The following is a 17,468-nucleotide window of genomic DNA, read 5'->3' as shown; positions in this document are numbered from 1 at the left end:
ATCAAACATCCCCTTCAAGGATGGAAGAAAACGTTGACCCTGGGCTGAATACAGGTTCCCAGGCCGAAATCGAGGGGCATGTTTAGCATTAACCTGAGAATTTCCTGAGCATTTGCACTTGGCTTTCACACTGTAAAAAGAGTCACAATAAAGCACATGACTCTGCTCACAATTCACAGCTGACAATAAATTACCAAAAAGTAAATTAAAATGGAAGATTTATGAGTTCCTTCCAGACAGTTTTTAAACAAAAAGTACATTCCTCCAAAATCAGACCCATATTTTTTTAAACAAAAGGAAAGAAAATATATTATGCATGTCTACAAACGCGGGAGGAGAACTATTTTAAGTTGGAGGTGTTTCCATTGGGTGGATGATGGGGGCCGTGACACAGTCAGCTACTCTGTGCCGGGCCACTGGCCAGCGGCCTGCCCCACTGGCCCTCTCTGTGGCAATGGCCGGGACCGGGAGCCCACGGGCTATCACAGTCTGCCCTGCACGAAGGTGGCACTCGCAGGCCAATGCCAAGCATTCCTGAAATGCACACGTGGTCCCTGACACCGGGGTTCTGGAAGCTGAAATACGCCTGCCAGGCTGTCTGGACGCTTCCGCCCTGTCAGCTCTGCTCTGGGAGCTCGGCTGGCTTTGCGGCTACTGCCACTGTTCTACTAATCATCTGCCCAGACGCACAGACACCTGAGCCCCTTCCTAGCACGTGGGTCCACACGGCGCCTCCCGGGGCACAGTGGGGGACTCTTCCCCATCACTCCCCCTGCCCCAGCCCACTCAGAAGAATCCCAAACAATCCCAAACACCACAGAGATGGTCCCAGCACCCTGACACTGCATCCTGGGGTGATCCAGCCTTCGTTTTATTTCCAGGAGGGGGCCACTGGGTGCCCCTGAGCATCACTTGGGAGGTACCAGCCCCCTCCCCCCAAAAAATGCCCAAAACAGTCTGTGCATGCCCCTGGGGGCCAGACCAGGGCTACAGAAGATTTTATTCGTTCAAGTTGGAAAAGTGGTTTTGTGTTTTAAGTGCATGCACATGGGCACACACACACACACACACACACACACATACACAGACACAGACACACACACAGACACACACACACACACACACGTGCGCGCGCACTGCATCCATCCTGGACAATGAATGAATAAGGCAAACCCGGAATCTCTTCACGCCTTCTGGGTCTTCCAGCAGGTTCTCCAGGGAGGCCGCCCACTTGGCTGTGCTCCTGGGGTTCTGGTTGCTGCTGCTCGAGCCCCCATCACTGTCGTGGATGTCTGCAAGGCAAGGCGGAGCCTGAGCACGCCCCCAGAGAAGACACTTGGGCACGCAGAGAGCATGGCAGGCGGGAGCCCCAGGCACGTGCCCAGGGGCCCCATCAGCACTGGGAGCGACCCCAACCCACAGATACCTGCAGAGGACGTCCCCACAGCCCCCCATCAGGCCCCTGAAGCCCCCCCATCACTGTGCTAGTTACCGTGAGTCACAGGCCAGGAGCTACGCGTGACCTTGCACCAGAAGCCCACTCCAGCCCCCAAGCCCCCTTGAGAAGCAGGCAGGCTCTTCCTTTCACAGGTGGGGAAACTGAGGCTCAGAGCAAGGAAGGGACCTGCGGCCTTCCCCACCCACTGTCCACTGGTCAACTCACAGGAAGTCCTGGGCTCACCCAAGTCCTCCTCCCAGGAAGCCTGACTCAGCGGCCCCGTCTCATACCTCCGGCCCTCACCGCTGAACTCCAGCCTTATCTCTCTCTCCAGCAGGCAGCTCGCTTCCTGGGGGGACCCACACCAATGACGCCGGGAATAGAAACACCCCCACAGGTGCGACATCTGGGGCAGTGCCACTTGGGCACCAGGGAAAGGCTGTGTTGGTGAAGTGTCTTCAAGAGTCAAAGCAAATGCCAGCAAGTCCATCCTGAGCAAAATGAGCCCTTGGGGGTGGACAGGACTTGCACTCCTGCCCCCAACAGCCCGTCCCCGAGTCTGCACGTCTGAAGACGTCTGCACCCCTATTTTCCCAATCTTTTGTTGCTCAAAACAACTTAAGTGTTTGGGGCTAAAAGAACACGGGCCAAAAACATAGCTGAAGAAACCGGAGAAACTCCTTTGCTCCCGGGGGAAGTACCAAAGTACCATCCCCCATAACACTTGGGGACAAACCACACGACCAGGCCACATGGGCCAGATTTAAAACCTCGTTTGCCAGCTAGAAATGGGTGATCATGGGTGATGCTCTTGGGTAGAAACGAAGCAAAGTGCCCATCTCTCCTGCAGGAACACAGCAGGGGGACTCCCGAAACCATGTTTCCACATAGGCTTACCCTGTTAAGTGTCAAGAATCTCTTACACGAGGGCTTCCTGGCTCCGGGGTGAGATAGACCAACCTTCACAATCTTTCTTCTAAGGAAATATTTTCTTTCCCTTTTTTTTGGGTCACACCCGGCAATGCTCAGGGGTTACTCCTGGCTCTGCACTCAGGAATTACTCCTGGCGGTGCTCGGGGGACCATATGGGATGCTGGGAATCGAACCCAGGGTGGCCATATTCAAGGTAAAAGCCCGACCCACTGTACTATCATTCCAGCACCGGAAACCTTTTTGATAATTTTTAGAGAATTATTCATAATAAGTAATATAAAATAAATTATTTAGGGCCTGTGGGCTGGAGCAATAGCACAATGGGTAGGGTGTTTGGCCTGCACGAAGCCGACCCGGGTTTGATTCCTCCGTCCCTCTCAGAGAGCCCGGCAAGCTACTGAGAGCATCTCGCCCGCACAGCAGAGCCTGGCAAGCTACCCATGGCATATTCGATATGCCAAAAACAGTAACAACAAGTCTCACAATGGAGACATTACTGGTGCCCGCTCAAACAAATCGATGAGCAACGGGATGACAGTGACAGTGATTTAGGACCTGCAATTTGGGGTTGGCTTGAGTGGTGGTTGGGAAAATTGGAAATAATGGTGGTAGAAAGGTGCCATGGTGGTGGGATTGGTGTTGGAATATTGAATGTAATAAATCATCGTGAACATATTTTTTAAAATAAAAAAATAAAAGAGGGGCTGGAGCGATAGCACAGCGGGTAGGGCGTTTGCCTTGCACGTGGCCGACCCAGGTTCAATTCCCAGCATCCCATATGGTCCCCTGAGCACCGCTAGGAGTAATTCCTGAGTGCAGAGCCAGGAGTAACCCCTGTGCACCGCCAGGTGTGACCCAAAAAGCAAAAAAATAAAAGAAATAAAAGAAACCTTGGTTCCTCTCTGCCCTCCCTAACAGAACTGCTCCCGCCAGTGAACTATTTTTATACTTTCTTTGTTGCCTTTTTTTGCTCCAAAGTAAAGACATGTTTCCATTTCTTTTCCTTTCTGGAAAAGTTTTAGTCTAGGAGAGAAATGAGCTTTCAATGAAGAAATCAGCCAAGAAGATCACTTCAAAAGAATGAATGAATCTTGTCAATATTAACTGTTGCAAAAAGCCCCAAGTGCCGGTAGCCAGGAATGGTGTGGGAGGCAGGGTGGGACTTAGTAACAGCACCGCGGGTTTGTGGGGTCTTCTCGGGGTCGGCACACACACTCATTCCTCTGGCATCCCGGAGGACACCTGGATTTCAGACACCCTCTAGCCTTGGGCTAGACAAAGCTCGACCAGAAGCCACGAGAGCAAGGCAGAGGATGGGGACGCCAGGGATGTCGTTTTCACAGCCAAGACAACTCCCCCCGACGGTCCACTAACGGGAGGCATCTCAAAGCCACGCTTTCGTTCACGGAGATAAAACTGGCCAGCGATGGGCTGGAGGGATGAGTGCAGCAGGTGAAACACTTGCCCTGCACGTGCCAAGCCAGGTTGGTGGCTGCCATCCCATACGGTCCCCTGAGCAACACCAGGAGGATTTGATTTGATTTGATTTTGTAATTGAATCACAGTGAGCTATAGAGTTACAGAGTGGCTCATGACTGGGTTTCAGTCATACAATGACATCAGGAGTACTTCCTGCAGGCAGAGGCAGGACTGGCCCCCACAGCATCACTGGGTGTAACAACAATGACAAAAAACAAAAGACAAAAAACTGGCCGATGCTGAAATGGCCAACTTGAGACGTCGAATTCAGAGATCACACCGTGAGGACGGCTGGAGCGAGAGAGGTGGTGAAATCAAGGCTCTTCCCTTACACGTGGCACCGCGTGATCCCCTAAACACTGCTGGAGTGACCCCCCCCCCAGGCACAGACTCGGAAGTATTCCCCAAATAGTGACAGGTGTACCCCAAGCACAGTAAAGAGATTTCTGCTTCAGAGCTCATCATGACTAATCCTCCCTCTGTCCCCAAGGCTCACAGTGGGACCCCAGACTCGGTTTTCCTGGCAGACCTGAAACAGAGGCTGCAGGGGAGAGGGGCACAGGGGCCCGGGGCCACCCACCCATGGTGGCTGCAGTTTCCCCTGGCGGCCGCAGAACCCTGGAGGCCAGAGATGTGAAGGCAGAGTGCACCCGGGTTTGATCCCCGGCACCACGTCTGGCCCTGAAGAGATCCCAGAGTCAGAAGTAAGCCCCGAGCACAGCCACAGGTGACCCCAAAACAACCAACAGAAACAACCCATTTGAGCCTCAGTTGGACAGCGACAGCGCCCCCAACTCTTGACTTTCTCACTCTCTTTTTTTTTCTTTTTTGGGTCAGATTGGAGCGATAGCACAGTGGGTAGGGCGTTTTTGCCTTGCACTCGGCCGACCTGGGTTCAATTCTCCCGTCCCTCTCGGCGAGCCCAGCAAGCTACCGAGAGTATCCTGTCTGCCTGGCAGAGCCTGGCAAGCTACCAGTGGTGTATTCATATGCCACAAACAGTAACAACAAGTCTCACAATGGAGACATTACTGGTGCCCACTCCAGCAAATCGGTGAACAATGGGACGGCAGTGCTACAGTGCTTGTTTTTGAGGGTCACACCCGGCAATGCTCAGGCGTTACTCCTGGCTCTGCACTCAGGAATTACCCCTGGCGGTGCTTGGGGCACCATATGGGATGCTGGGAATCGAACCTGGGTCAGCCGCGTGCGAGGCAAACGCCCTCCCCGCTGTGCTATCGCTCCAGCCCCAACTCCTGACTTTCCACAGTGAACCAAACCACACTCGGGGTTCACTGCCACCCAGCCCTGCACATAAACATGGCCGGTGGATTCCCACGGACCCCAAAGCACGCAGAACAAAGCAGCCCCTCAGCCCCCTGGCGCAGGGACCCACTCTCCCCCGTCACCAGCCCCCCTCCAGCCGCAGGTCACGCTGCTCGAGGATTCCTCTGCCAGCTGCCATGAGGACAAAAAGATTCACACTCAACACCCGGTCACTGGGCCTGAGCGACTGCCCGGAGGTTCAGGTGCTCCCCGTGCACGCAGCCACCCGGTCCGATCCGAGCAGCGCCAGGAGCAACCCCTGTGCTGCCCTGCCCCCAACCCCAGTCAGCTCTGTCCCCTTTGACGGAGCATAATATAGCGGAAGACGGGCTCAGCACTCCAGCCACTGGGCTGCACTTTGGTCATCGGAGTCTCGAGTACACGGTTTTTTCCCTTTACTTTTTTTTTCTTCTTTTTTTTTGTTTTTGGGCCACCCCCAGCGGTGCGCAGGGCTCCCTCCTGACTCTGCACCCTGAGGTCACTCCTGACGGGGCTTGGGGAACCATCTGCAAGTGCCAGGGACCGAACCCAGGTCGGCCACATGCAGGGAAAGGGCCCTCCCCACAGTGACAGCGCTGCTCCCAGCATCTGTGTTCTTAATCCTTGCCGGGTAGCCGTGGAGACAGATCTGGATGGAACCGTGCTTGAAAACGCCAACATGTCGAATGTCTCTTCTCCCAGCCGTATCCCCCACCTCCGAGGGCCCAGGCCCAGAGCCACACTGCCCACACCACCCACACCGCCCAGCACTAGACACGGCTCAGGACACGCCCACTGTTCCCGTGCAGGAACGAGCTTCCGAATCATTTCAGTTCCCTTTGAGTCCATACCACAGGGATGGCGGGAGTGATAGAAACCAACTTCAGAACTTAACCTTGGGGGCTGGAGCGATAGCACAGCGGGTAGGACATTTGCCTTGCACGAGGCCAACCCGGGTTCGAATCCCAGCATCCCATAGGGTCCCCCGAGCACGGCCAGGAGTAATTCCTGAGTGCATGAGCCAGGAGTGACCCCTGTGCATCACCGGGTGTGACCCAAAAAGCAAAAAAAAAAAAAAAAACTGGGGCCGGAGCGATAGCACAGCGGGTAGGGCGTTTGCCTTGCACTCGGCCGACCCGGGTTTGATCCCCGGCATCCCATAGGGTCCCCCAAGCACTTCCAGGAGCAATTCCTGAGTGCAAAGCCAGGAGTAACCCCTGAGCATCGCTGGGTGTGACCCAAAAAAAAAAACCAACTTAACCTTGGGGTCGGAGAGATAATGTCGGGGTTCGGACACTTGCCTTGCAGGTAGGAGATCCTGGTTTGGTTCCCAGCACCACAGGGTCCCCTGAGCTCTGCTGAGAGCAACCTCCCAAGCGTGCAGCTGGGCGTGACCCCTGAGCACTGCCCTCCCCATAGAAACCACATGTGATGGGCGGGACAGGAAAGCAGGTTCCGAGCACGGGGAGGGACAGAAGGCGAGCGTGTCCCCCATGGCTCTGCCAGCACCCCCGCAGCTTGTCAGGAGCTGTGGGTGACCTGTGTCTCCGTTTCGTTCAGCCCTGTTTATTTTCCCTGTTGTTTAGTTCCGTCGCAAAACGCTTGTGCCACTAAAGAAATTAAAAACACAGGGACCAGAGCAATAGCACAGCGGGGCGGGCACTCACCCCGCACACGCCCATCCTGAGTTTGATCTCCCCGGCATCCCATAGGATCCCCCGAGCACCGCCAGGAGTGATGCCTGAGTGCAGAGCCAGGAGTGACCCTGGAGCACTGCCCTGTGTGGCCAAAATAAGCAATTAATTAATTAATTAATTTAAAAAATTTAAAATAGATAAACAACTTTGATCTCCCCCTCTGGTTCCTCTAAAAAATTCTAGAGGATTTTTTTCAGGCACTTTTTTTCTTTTTTTTTGCTTTTCGGGTCTCACCCAGCGATGCACAGGGGTTACTCCTGGCTCTGCACTCAGGAATTACTCCTGGCAGTGCTGAGGGACCCTATGGGATGCTGGGAATCGAACCCCGGTCGGCCGCGTGCAAGGCAAACTGCCCTACCCGCTGTGCTATCACTCCAGCCCCCCAGGCACTTTTTTTCTTTGGGGAGGGATCTTCCAAGGGGTCCTCAAGCTTGGCCAACCAGGCTCTGGGCACACCGCAAGGGTCTGTGGGAGCACTGCTGTCCCAGCAGCCTGGAGGTGCTGGGGGCTTCCGGGCACGTCTGCTGGGACCCAGAAAAGCTCCGGAGTCCAGACCTGGCCCCGGTGATACCAACCACGTGGTACCGGGAATAAAATCTGGGTCGGGCACAAGAGGCCGCACGCTCACAGTGGGCCTAGCCCCCGGCCCTAACTCCCGCTGCTCAATAAACGCCTCTTCCAGGAGTCTGTCCTGCGCTAAAAATCACAGCACTGGGAGCCGCTGACAAGGTGCTGGGCTTGGCCTGGCGCCTTGATGCAGGCCAAGCCACCTGGCTCCGGGTGACCCTGAGGGGTTAAATCACCCTCTTCATTTGGCCGATGGGGAAACTGAGGCCAGGGGCTTAGCTCCTGAGGCACGGCCGGCCTCTTCGGCTGTGTGCTGTGATTGCCCGCCCGGCGGCCAGGACGCGGCCTGTCCAGGAGGAAGCCAGCGCCTGCCGGGGGAGGGCGGAATCGCCGGGCGGGTCTGGTCCACGCAGACCCAGACTCTGGGGACTGCGCCATCCGCGCGCGCACAGTGCTCAGCCCCTCTCGGCTTACCTGAGGCCGCTCCCTGCGGTTTCTGGGCTCCGTGAAAGCCAAAAGCCATTATCCCCGTGCCCGGCTCAGCCTCGCGCACAGATGGCCGCGGCTGGCTGCTCGCAGCAGATTACGGCCCGGCCGCATTATTTATTGATGCGATGATGTCAGGCCTATCGGAGACTTCTCCAGACGCCCAGTTCTTGGACATCCACGTTCCCAACCCGCCTGCAGCGCTCGGTGCCCACGGCCTGGTCCCTACAGGGCGTCCGCGCAGTGTGTGCGCGCCCGGCCGGCCTGCCCCTGCAAACCGCCTTTCAGAATTATCTGCACTCCAGGTCCTCGCCGCTCTGGCATTTACATCGCTGAAGGTCTGCCTTCAGGACCCCCCAAACCTCAGAGCCCTCTCAAGAGCACAAACAACAGGCCAGAGAGACAGCACAGCGGGGGGAGGTGCTGGCCGTGCACACAGCCAAGCCAGGATGGATGCCCGGCCCGGCACAGTCCCCCAAACACTGTCCGGAGAGACCCCAAGACCCAAGTAGAGAAAGAAAACAAACTAAACAGGAGGCACAGATGCGTCCCCCGGAAGTCGACGCTGATTCAGCACGACACACACCAACACCCACACCAGACTCCTTTAAAATTCTCCGGAGGAGTACGCACCCCACAAAACACAGGCGACACCCCCCCCCCATCACCTGGGCCACATCAAACACAGCACATATATTTAGAAAAAGAAAGAAAGAGGGGGAGGTTGGAAGAGACAGACAGAGAGACAGGAAAAACAAAAAAAGAAAGAAAGGGAGGGAGGGAGCGAGAAAAAAAGAGAGGAAGAGAGACAGACAAGAAAGAGAGGGAGGGAGACAGAGGCAGAATAAAAAAAAAAAGAAAAAGAGGGAGAAAGACAGAGAAACAGACGGGAAAAAAGAAAGAGACGGTGGGAGGGAGAGGGAAAGAATGGCAGGAGGAAGAGAGTCAGCCACCCATCCGAACTTAGCAGCAGAAAAAGTCACTTTGTGCAAGCGACGCTTTGGGCCCGGCTCCGGAGAAAGTGGGTCACGGAAAGGCGCTATCCAAATCTGCCCGGGGTGTTTACGGGTTGCAGCGTGGAGCTTCTGCGCGCCGGGCTGCAGGCAGGCTGGCCCCTCACGGGGAGATTTTCCTGGACTGTCTGGAGCAGGAAACCCGAGGGAAGAATGAAAAAGTCGAAATCCACACAAGTGCCCTCATGGAAAGGGCTGGGGGTGGGTCAGCTCGGCTCAAAATCAGCATCGCCTCTGGGCCATGCCCACATGGGGTCTGTGGCCCCTCGGCCTTCCAGGGACACTCCCCACTGGCTCCAGCTCGGCCCCACCGCTGCCCCGCTAGAAGGCAAGCAAGCAAACTGTGCACCCCTCCCAAGGGGTGGGGGCTCCTCCTTACGCTCCATGCCCGGGGGTTCACCTGCAGCGCTCCACACAGCCCCCCGGCTCCGCGGCCGTCTCATGGCTGCTTTCTCCAGACAGGCCAGGGCTGCGGGGCTCGTGAGCACTCGGGTCCGAAGGCAAAACAAGCCCCAACATCCTCTTTCGAGTGGCCGAAACGCCAGATGGCCACTGGTTTCCAGTTTCCCCCCGGGGGGAAGGAAGCGACGGCTGCTTCGGAGAGCCCCCGCGTTCTTGGCAGGAATAAAACTACTCGGGGGCCCCCGGGGTGTAGGGGGTGAGACCCTGCCCTGCTGTCCTGCGCTCGCAGAGCCCCAGGGCACCCTATTCCTCACCACGTGTCCCCTCCCCTCCCCCGCTCGGCAGGGTGCGGGCACCCTTGTTTCACTGCACCCCAAGGTGTCGTCTGCACACGGGCTGTCGGGGGCCGCCCCGGGCATCTGCAGGTGAGGCACAGCGGGCAGCCAGGTGGCAGGGCAAGTGGGGCGGGAGGCGGCTCTGGCAGGCCCAGATGGGTCGCTGCTTCCTGACAGACTGGGGGACAGTGAGGGGGACGACAGCGAGAAGACACAGGGATGGAGAAAACCCAAAAGGCTGGGGTGCAGCATCGCTCCGAGGGCCCGGGGCAACCCAGACCAGCTGAGAGCAGCCCCAGAGTGAGGCCGCGGGGCGCGCCCCCGCCCAGATCCAAAGAAAAGACGCATGTACAGAGCGGAACCTTCCTCGGCTTCCCAGCAAGCACCGGCACTGAGTCCATCATCGGCTCATTTTACAGATGAGGAAACTGAGGCACCAGCGCTGAGTCCCCTTGCTCTGGGCTGGAGAGGCAGTGCAGCGGGTCAGGTGCTTGCCTGGCCAAGCTCCTTTGAGTCCAGCACTGCGTGGTCTCCCAAGCACCAGGGGAGCACAGAGTTCTCCAGGCGTGCCTCAACGTGTGTGCCCCCTGCCCTCGTGGAAAAAAAAAACAAAACAACCTTTGCTTTTTCAAAAGAAGTAGCAGGAATGTGGAGGAGCTGGGGTTCCCTGGAGGTGGTACAGCTGAAGGGGGGAGAGGGAGGGAAGGGAAGGGAGGAGGAGGAGGAGAGGAAAGAAAAGGAAAGGAGGGGAGAGGAGGGAAGGGAACAGAAGGGAAGGGGAGGGGAGGGGAGGGAAGGGAAGGGGAGGGGAGGGAGGAGGAGAGGAAAGAAAAGGAAAGGAGGGGAGAGGAGGGAAGGGAACAGAAGGGAAAGGGAAGGGGAGGGGAGGCAGGGGAGGGCAGGGGAGGGCAGGGGAGGGCAGAGGAGAGGAGGGAAAGGAAGGGAAGGGAAGGGGAGGTGAAGAGGGGAGGGGATGGGAGGTGAAGAGGGGAGAGGAAGAGAGGGAAGGGGAAGGAAAAGGAATGTAAGCAAAGGGGAGGGGAAGGAAAGAAAGGGGAGGGGAGGGAAGGGGAGGGAAGAGGAGGGGAGGGAAGAGGAGGGGAGGAGCGGGAAAGGGGAGGGAGAGAAGGGGAGGGGGAGTGGAGGGGAAGGAAGGGTGAGACCAGCAATGACCAGGGCCTTCTTGCCCATGAGCCTCAACCTGAGACCCGCTACCGGGACTGTCTGTCCACAGGCCGCAGTCGCCGGGCAAGAAGCAAGAGGGCCAGGGAGCAGCGTGACCCCCCAGGGAGCTGTGGCAAGAGTTAGACCACAGCAGATATGCAATGCGTGGAGGGGCAGTCACGGGGGGGGAGGGGGGCACGGGGTGCCGGGCATCAAAATCAGCACCTCACCTCTGCAGCCTGCGTTCTACCGCTCACACTATCTCCTGAGCCTCTGGGGTGTGGAGGCCCAACACTACAATCACATCCATTCAAAGTTACCGGGGGGGGGGGGGGGGTGTGGCTGGAGCGATAGCACAGCGGGGAGGGCGTCTGCCTTGCACCCGGCCAACCCGGGTTCGAATCCCAGCATCCCATATGGTCCCCTGAGCACCACCAGGGCTAATGCCTGAGTGCAGAGCCAGGAGTAACCCCTGGGCATCGCTGGGTGTGACCCAAATAGCAAAAAAAATAAAAAAATTAAAAAATAAAATTGTGGGTCATACCCAACCAGTAATCCAGGGGTTACTCCTGGCAGTGCTCAGGGGACCACACGCTAGAGATCAAACCAGGACAGCCACACGCAAGGCAAGTTCTGGAACTACTAGCATCTCTCTCTTTGGCCCTTAAAACTCATTTGAAAAAAGCAGCCTTCAGAATTATGAATCAGAACACTGTAAAAATGCTTGTCTAGGGGCTGGAGTGATAGTACAGCGGGGAGGGCGTTTGCCTTGCACGCGGCCGATCCGGGTTTGATTCCCAGCATCCCACATGGTCCCCTGAGCACCACCAGGGGTGATTCCTGAGTGCAGAGCCAGGAGTAACCCCTGGGCATCGCCGGGTGTGACCCAAAAAGCAAAGAAAAAAAAAGAGTTCCAGAGGGGAACATCTCTGCCTGCCCTCAGCCCCCACCCCTGCCCCCCTGCAGCCTCCCTGCTGTCAGGATCCCACAAGCCCCTGGGACGGGGCCGGACGTGTGGCTGTGCTCAAGCTTTAATTTCCAAATCGGTCCTCAGAGCCACGTAACGTCTTGGCTTGAACCCTGGCTGCCAGCTTCCTGGGAAACTCCCTCTGCAGACACCACCGGCAGGGCTGCAGGCCCGGGGGCGCCCTCCGCCCAGACGCCCCCACTGCCCACACAGCCCCCACACACGTCCCCGCTGAGTCCGGCCCTCCGGGGCTGGAGTGGGGCAGGGTGGGCCGGTGCCTTGCATGCAACCCTGCGCCCCGGGGTCGATCCCCCGGACCACAGACGGTCCCCGGGAACCACCAGGAGGGATCCCTGAGCACAGCGGGGTGTGGTCAAAGAAAAGGAAAGAGGAACTCTGGAAACTGAGGCAGGGCTGTGGCTGGGCCATTTCTTCAAGCTGCCGGGGTAGTTTCCCCCCCAGCCCGGGTCGAGTCATGCCCTGGTGGCGCCCAGCTGGGCACGGGGCAGATGGTGTAAACTGCACTAAATTTATGCTCATCGGTTTTCCTGCTTCCCCCAGATAGCTGTGCCCTGCAGCGGCCAGGCTGGCGGCCCCCCGCCCCCGCACCGCCCTCGGAGCCGTGACAGCAGTGCTGTGCTGCCTGATAAGCACTTTCAGGGGAGTCTCCTGGAGCGAAACAGCCCCACAGGCTTCCGGGGACCCACTTCCCTCCAAACAAGTTCTCCTCTCTCAAGGCCTCCGTGAGGAGCTCAGGACCCCTCCCGGGGCTCCCTCCCTCCCAGTCCCGCTGCCCGGCTGCCCCCTCTCCCCTCAGAGCTGGACATCGCCCCCTGTGCCCCTCAGCCCAGGCTGTCCTCAGCCTTGCCCCAGGGCCTCCTGGTTCCGGCCCCGCAGCCCTGTCCGCTGCATCTCCCCCGGGACAGCTCTGCTCCCGAGCAGGCCAGCCCCAGGCCTCCCACCCAAGTCCTGAGAAGCCGGCAGGACGCCCATCTCCACACCCCTGTCTGTGCGTCTCTCTCCCCTTCCCCCCTCCCTCCTTCCTCCATCCCACAACAACTAAGCAACAGCACCTTCTGATCATCTCTCAGTTTCCCAACGCAAGAGTGGTGGCGCTCAGGAAGGACTCTTTTTTTTTTTTTTTTTTTTGCTTTTTGGGTCACACCTGGCGATGCACAGGTGTTACTCCTGGCTTTGCACTCAGGAATTACCCCTGGCCGTGCTCAGGGGACCATATGGGATGCTGGGATTTGAACCCAGGTCGGCCGTGTGCAAGGCAAACGCCCTACCCACTGTGCTATCTCTCCAGCCCCAGGAAGGACTCTTGACTCTGTGCTCAGGGGGACTCCCGACTCTGTTCTCAGCAGGGAACTCCTGATCTGTGCTCAGAGGTGACTCCTAGACGTGCTCAGGTAACCTGGATCTGGACCACTATCACAGCCACAGCCGCACGCAAGGCCAGTGCCCTAACCACTGTACCGCTGCTCCAGCTGAAAGGCATCACTCCATGTGGAGCACTGTCCCAACACACAAGACCCTTCTGGAGGTCACTGCTTGCCGAAAGGGGCAGAGTGGTGGCCGCCGGGCACAGAGGCTTTACGTGGTACAGGCTGTGGCTTTACTCCTCTCGCCAGCAGCTGCCATCAGCAGTGCAGGTGGGGGTGGCACCGAGCCTTCTTGGCCCTTCACACTTCAAGGAATAAGATTCATAATCAAATCCTCGGAAAGGCACCACCTTGGGGGCCAGAGAGAGAGCACAGTGGGTAGGGCACTTGCCTTGCACGAGGCTAACCTGGGTTCAACCCCGGGCACCCATATACCCCAGAGCACCGCCGATAATGATTCCTGAGCAGAGAGCCAAGAGGAAGCCCTGAACACCGGTACCGAGAACACACCAAATCAAAACCAAAAACAAACCACCATCCTCTTCCTACCACCTCGGTCCCCAAGGCCGAGCCGGCAGGTGTGTGAGGAGGGGGTGGGGGGCTCTGAAAAGCTGCATCTGATGAAGCCCCTTCAACCGTCCTCTCCCCACCTTGGGGGTTCCTGAACACTGAGAAACCTCCGGAAGAATAAAGGCGGCTCACTAGGAACCACGGGACTCGGGCAAGTACTCCAGCCCTCGGCTTCCCGATAACCCTGAAGAGCTGAGACCGTCTCAAGCAGACGCTTCAGGGAGGCGGCATCCGGCCAGCTCCAAGCAGGTCCCCACTGCACAAACCCAGCTTCTGTCAGCCTGACCTTCTGCGATCTAGAGAGCCTCTTTAAGAAAAGGAATCCCGGGGCCGAGAGGCAGGATAGCAGGTGGGGCGTTTGGCTTGCATGCAGCTGACCAGAGTTCCGTGTCCAGCACCCCAGCTGGGCCCATCAGGACGATCCCTGAGTGCAGAGTCGAGAAGGAGCCCTGAGCACCTCCAGTGATGTCCAAAGACAAATTTTTTTCAATGCCGAAGAAGAAAAGAAATTCAGTACAGGGTCCCGTGGTCACTAGGCTGGACTCAGTGGCCTCCAGGCCCACACCCCTTTGCTTCCTTCTATCATCTGCTGCTTGTTTGTCCTTTCTTCAGGGACATTTGTCCGTTAGGGGGTTGACTTTCGACCTTTGTGATTTCAACCAATCACTAAGCAAGTTGGTGACTGGAGGGCAAGACCCGAACCAACCCCAAACAGCACCCCAAAAACAAGAATCCCCCTCAAGCCCACTTGTTCTACGTGGAAGACTTCAAGCCCCCAAACTAGCCAAGTCTGCTCATGGCATCCCCGTAACAGACAACAGACACCTTGCAGGAGCTCGCCATGTGTGTTGGTGCTGTGCTCGGGACTTCATTAAACTTAAAGTGCATTTAATCCGCAAGCCCAGGAAATCCACTTTACACATGGGGAACCGGACACACCGCAGAGCCGGGCACCAGCTTCCCCAGAAACACGGATCATATATAACACTAGCCGGCCTCCGTTGTCTCCATCCTGCCATAGTCACTCGCAAGCTACCTATGGCTCTGTAACTAGTTCCCGAATTTCCTAACCATTTAGCAATTGCCTCGGAGGTCAAGTCAGCTCGGCCAAGGTCACTGAGTGATACCGCTTGGATGGGACCCAGTGGCTTGGCCGAGTCCAGGCTCCTACGGGGATTCTGCAGGGCTGGGATTAGCCCGCAAGAAGGAGAAGTGAGGCTGAGTAGCCAGGACCCTGGGAAGGTGTGTGCATGGCCAGGACACTGGGCCGCCGCGACCACCATCTGCAGCAGCTCTTCCTAATGACCCCCGGGAGTCCTTCTGGTGTGGGGGCTGAGCTCCTCCCTCGCTGGGGCTCAGGGGACCTGACGTGATTTGCGCAACTTGACAGATGGGAAACAAACCGGCCGTTTACCACCACCGAGCAAAGAGCCAGAGCAGAGAGCCAGTCCTTACCTTTCCCATTTTGCAGCTGCGCCCCCAAACAACTCACAGAGACGCTCCATCGTGGGGTTCCCCACGCAGGCCCCCCCCGCCCCAGATCCCATCCACACTCTTCACCACATAAAAATGAGTTAGGAGGTGCGCAAGACAGGGACCAGCGTGCGCAGAATTGGCAGCTGCGGGGAGCCCGCGTCTCCGAACCCGGGGGATTCTCCAGCTGCGGCTGGGACCAGCTGCCTCACAGCGAGCGGCTTCCCCTGCTGTGCAGGCGCAGCGCTGTGGGGTGAAGGATTCACCGAACCCCAAGCCCCCGTGCACACGCCCGTGCTCAGAGGGACGCAGCTGTCCCACCACGCTGCGCAAAAGGTGTCAGAGGGTCGGCGTCGGGAGCTGGTATCTTCCGCCCGCGGGTGCGCGGGCCCCTCCCACGGCCCCGCTCCGTGGCTGCAGGTGGATCCACAGAGGCAGCCGAGCTGAACCTGTGTCAAGGCAGCCCGGACCTCGGGGTACCCGTCTCCACGCGTCTCCACCGGCCCCGAGTCCGGCCTGCCGGTGCCCGGCCGCCCCGTCGAAGGCGCGCGCGCAGCCGGGCGTCCGCAACCCGGGGAACAGGCTCTGTGGCGGGGAGGGCAGGCGCGCCCTCTGCTTTCGGAGCGTCCAGCCCACGCCATCTCCAAAGTTTGGGTCTCTCCCAGACCATCACTGCAAAGACAACCGCCGCGGTTTCCCCTTTTCCTCCAAACTTCCTTCCCCGGCGGAGGCTCCCGCGCCGTGGCCCCGACTGGGGAGCGCAGGGGCGCGCGCGCGCGCGCGGTGTGGGGGGAGCAGCCGGCCGGGGTGGGGTAGGGGGGCTCCTGTCGGGGCGGCCGCGCGGAGCCGCGCCCGAGAGCGGGCGGGAGGGCAGGATGCCCTGGACGGGGGCAGCGGGCGGGCCCGTGAGGCTCCGGGCAGCCCCGCGGGGCGCCCCGAGCCCCGGCCCGCGCGGTCGCGGGGCCGCTTACCTGACGGCGGCCGCTTCCTGCTCAGCCGGCTCACGGCGCGGTTGAACATCGCCGCGGACGCCCGGGGAGGAAGGAGGAGCAGCCGCGCAGGAGCGGGAGGAAGGCGAGGAGGCTGCGGCCGCCGGGGGAGGAGCCGGCTCGGCGCCGCCCCGCCGCGCCCGGCCCCGCGCGCCGCCCCCTCCGGCCCCGCGCCGCGTGGCGCGTTCGGGGCGCCTGCCTGCCCGCGCGCGGGGGGCCCGGGCGAACCCCGCCAACGCCGCCCCCGGGAGGGCGGACCCGCGCCCGGGAAGGGGGGACGCCCCCGCACCGCCTGGGCCTTCCGCACCTCCCCCGGGCGCTCGGAGAGCCCTGGGGGACCCCACGGGGCTTCCCCACGCAGCCTCCCGGGGGCTCACGCCCCCCAACTCCATCCACCTCCCGGGGTCCAGCTTGCAGCCCGCAGCCCCCGGGAGCTGGACACGGCGCCGCGGGCATCCCCGGCCTCGGCGGGGCGACTGGCCGGGGGGGGGTCACCGTCCGCTGTAGAGACCCGCGGGACGCAGCAGCACCCCCTCCCACCGCCCCGTCTCCGGGCTCCCCCGCCTCCCCGCGCCCGGGATGGGGGCGCAGGGCCTGCCCGCCCCGGCCAGGGCGTCGCCGCCGCACCCCGCCGCGCTGGCAGCGCCCGGAGCCCGCCGAGCCGGAGCGGGTGGGCGCCCCCTGGCGAGGCGCGCGCGGGAGCCCGGCGCCCGGTGCCCCGGGGCCTTGGGGTGCCGCACACCTGCAGCACCTCCTGGGGGTCGGGGGCGGGGGGCGGGGTGGAAACCGTCTCTAACTTTGGGGACACGTGGCGCGCCTCCCGGCGGGGCCTCTCCGCCCTGCGCCCCTGCGCCGACGGCCACCGCGGCCACGCAGCGCGCCGCGCCCGGCCCCGCCGCGGTCCCCCGTCACCTGCCCGCAGCCTCGCGGGCCCCCGACTCGCTTTTCTTCTGCCAAGCGGCCCTGGCACGGGGGTGGGTGTGCGGCAGCCTGCTTCTCCTGAGCGTTTGGGTCGCGAGGGATTCTTTGTGGCGAGCCTTATTTTTCTCCTTGTGTATCTGGCTTTGTCTCTAAATTGGGCTTTATTTTTAGCTGTACTAATTGCTATTTTTCTAAGCCGGGCCCGTCGCCGGCCCCCTCCACCCACCCTTTCTCAGCGTTCTCACTAGTTGGCACTTTCTTTGATCTCTTCTATTCTGAGCTTCCCGTTCCGCTGTTCCCCCGTTTCGCCTTCCCCCCTCCACTCCCACCCCTTCTCCAGCCTG

At 59.6% G+C, this 17,468-nt stretch overlaps 1 protein-coding gene across 4 annotated transcripts in view; it reads right to left on the bottom strand.

Annotated features, from left to right (window-relative positions):
- RGS10 (regulator of G protein signaling 10) overlaps positions 1-16,350 on the bottom strand; it is a 49,693-nt gene extending 33,343 nt beyond the window's left edge. The window contains exons 1-2 of one of the 4 annotated variants that reach the window (XM_055119160.1): positions 16,186-16,350; positions 1,174-1,292 (exon numbers count right to left, since the gene is read on the bottom strand). In XM_055119160.1, the coding sequence (XP_054975135.1) occupies positions 1,174-1,292; positions 16,186-16,234 (168 nt within the window). In that variant the 5' untranslated portion in view covers positions 16,235-16,350. Of the gene's footprint in view, positions 1-1,173; positions 1,293-7,893; positions 8,088-9,297; positions 9,449-16,185 lie in introns of those variants that run through there. The other 3 variants (XM_055119162.1, XM_004611888.2, XM_055119161.1) reach the window with 3 other exon arrangements.
- Between the last annotated feature and the right edge of the window lie 1,118 nt (positions 16,351-17,468).

Source organism: Sorex araneus, chromosome 11, assembly GCF_027595985.1.
Source record: "Sorex araneus isolate mSorAra2 chromosome 11, mSorAra2.pri, whole genome shotgun sequence".
NCBI lineage: Eukaryota > Metazoa > Chordata > Mammalia > Eulipotyphla > Soricidae > Sorex > Sorex araneus.
This window is presented reverse-complemented; position numbering and strand designations above follow the sequence as displayed.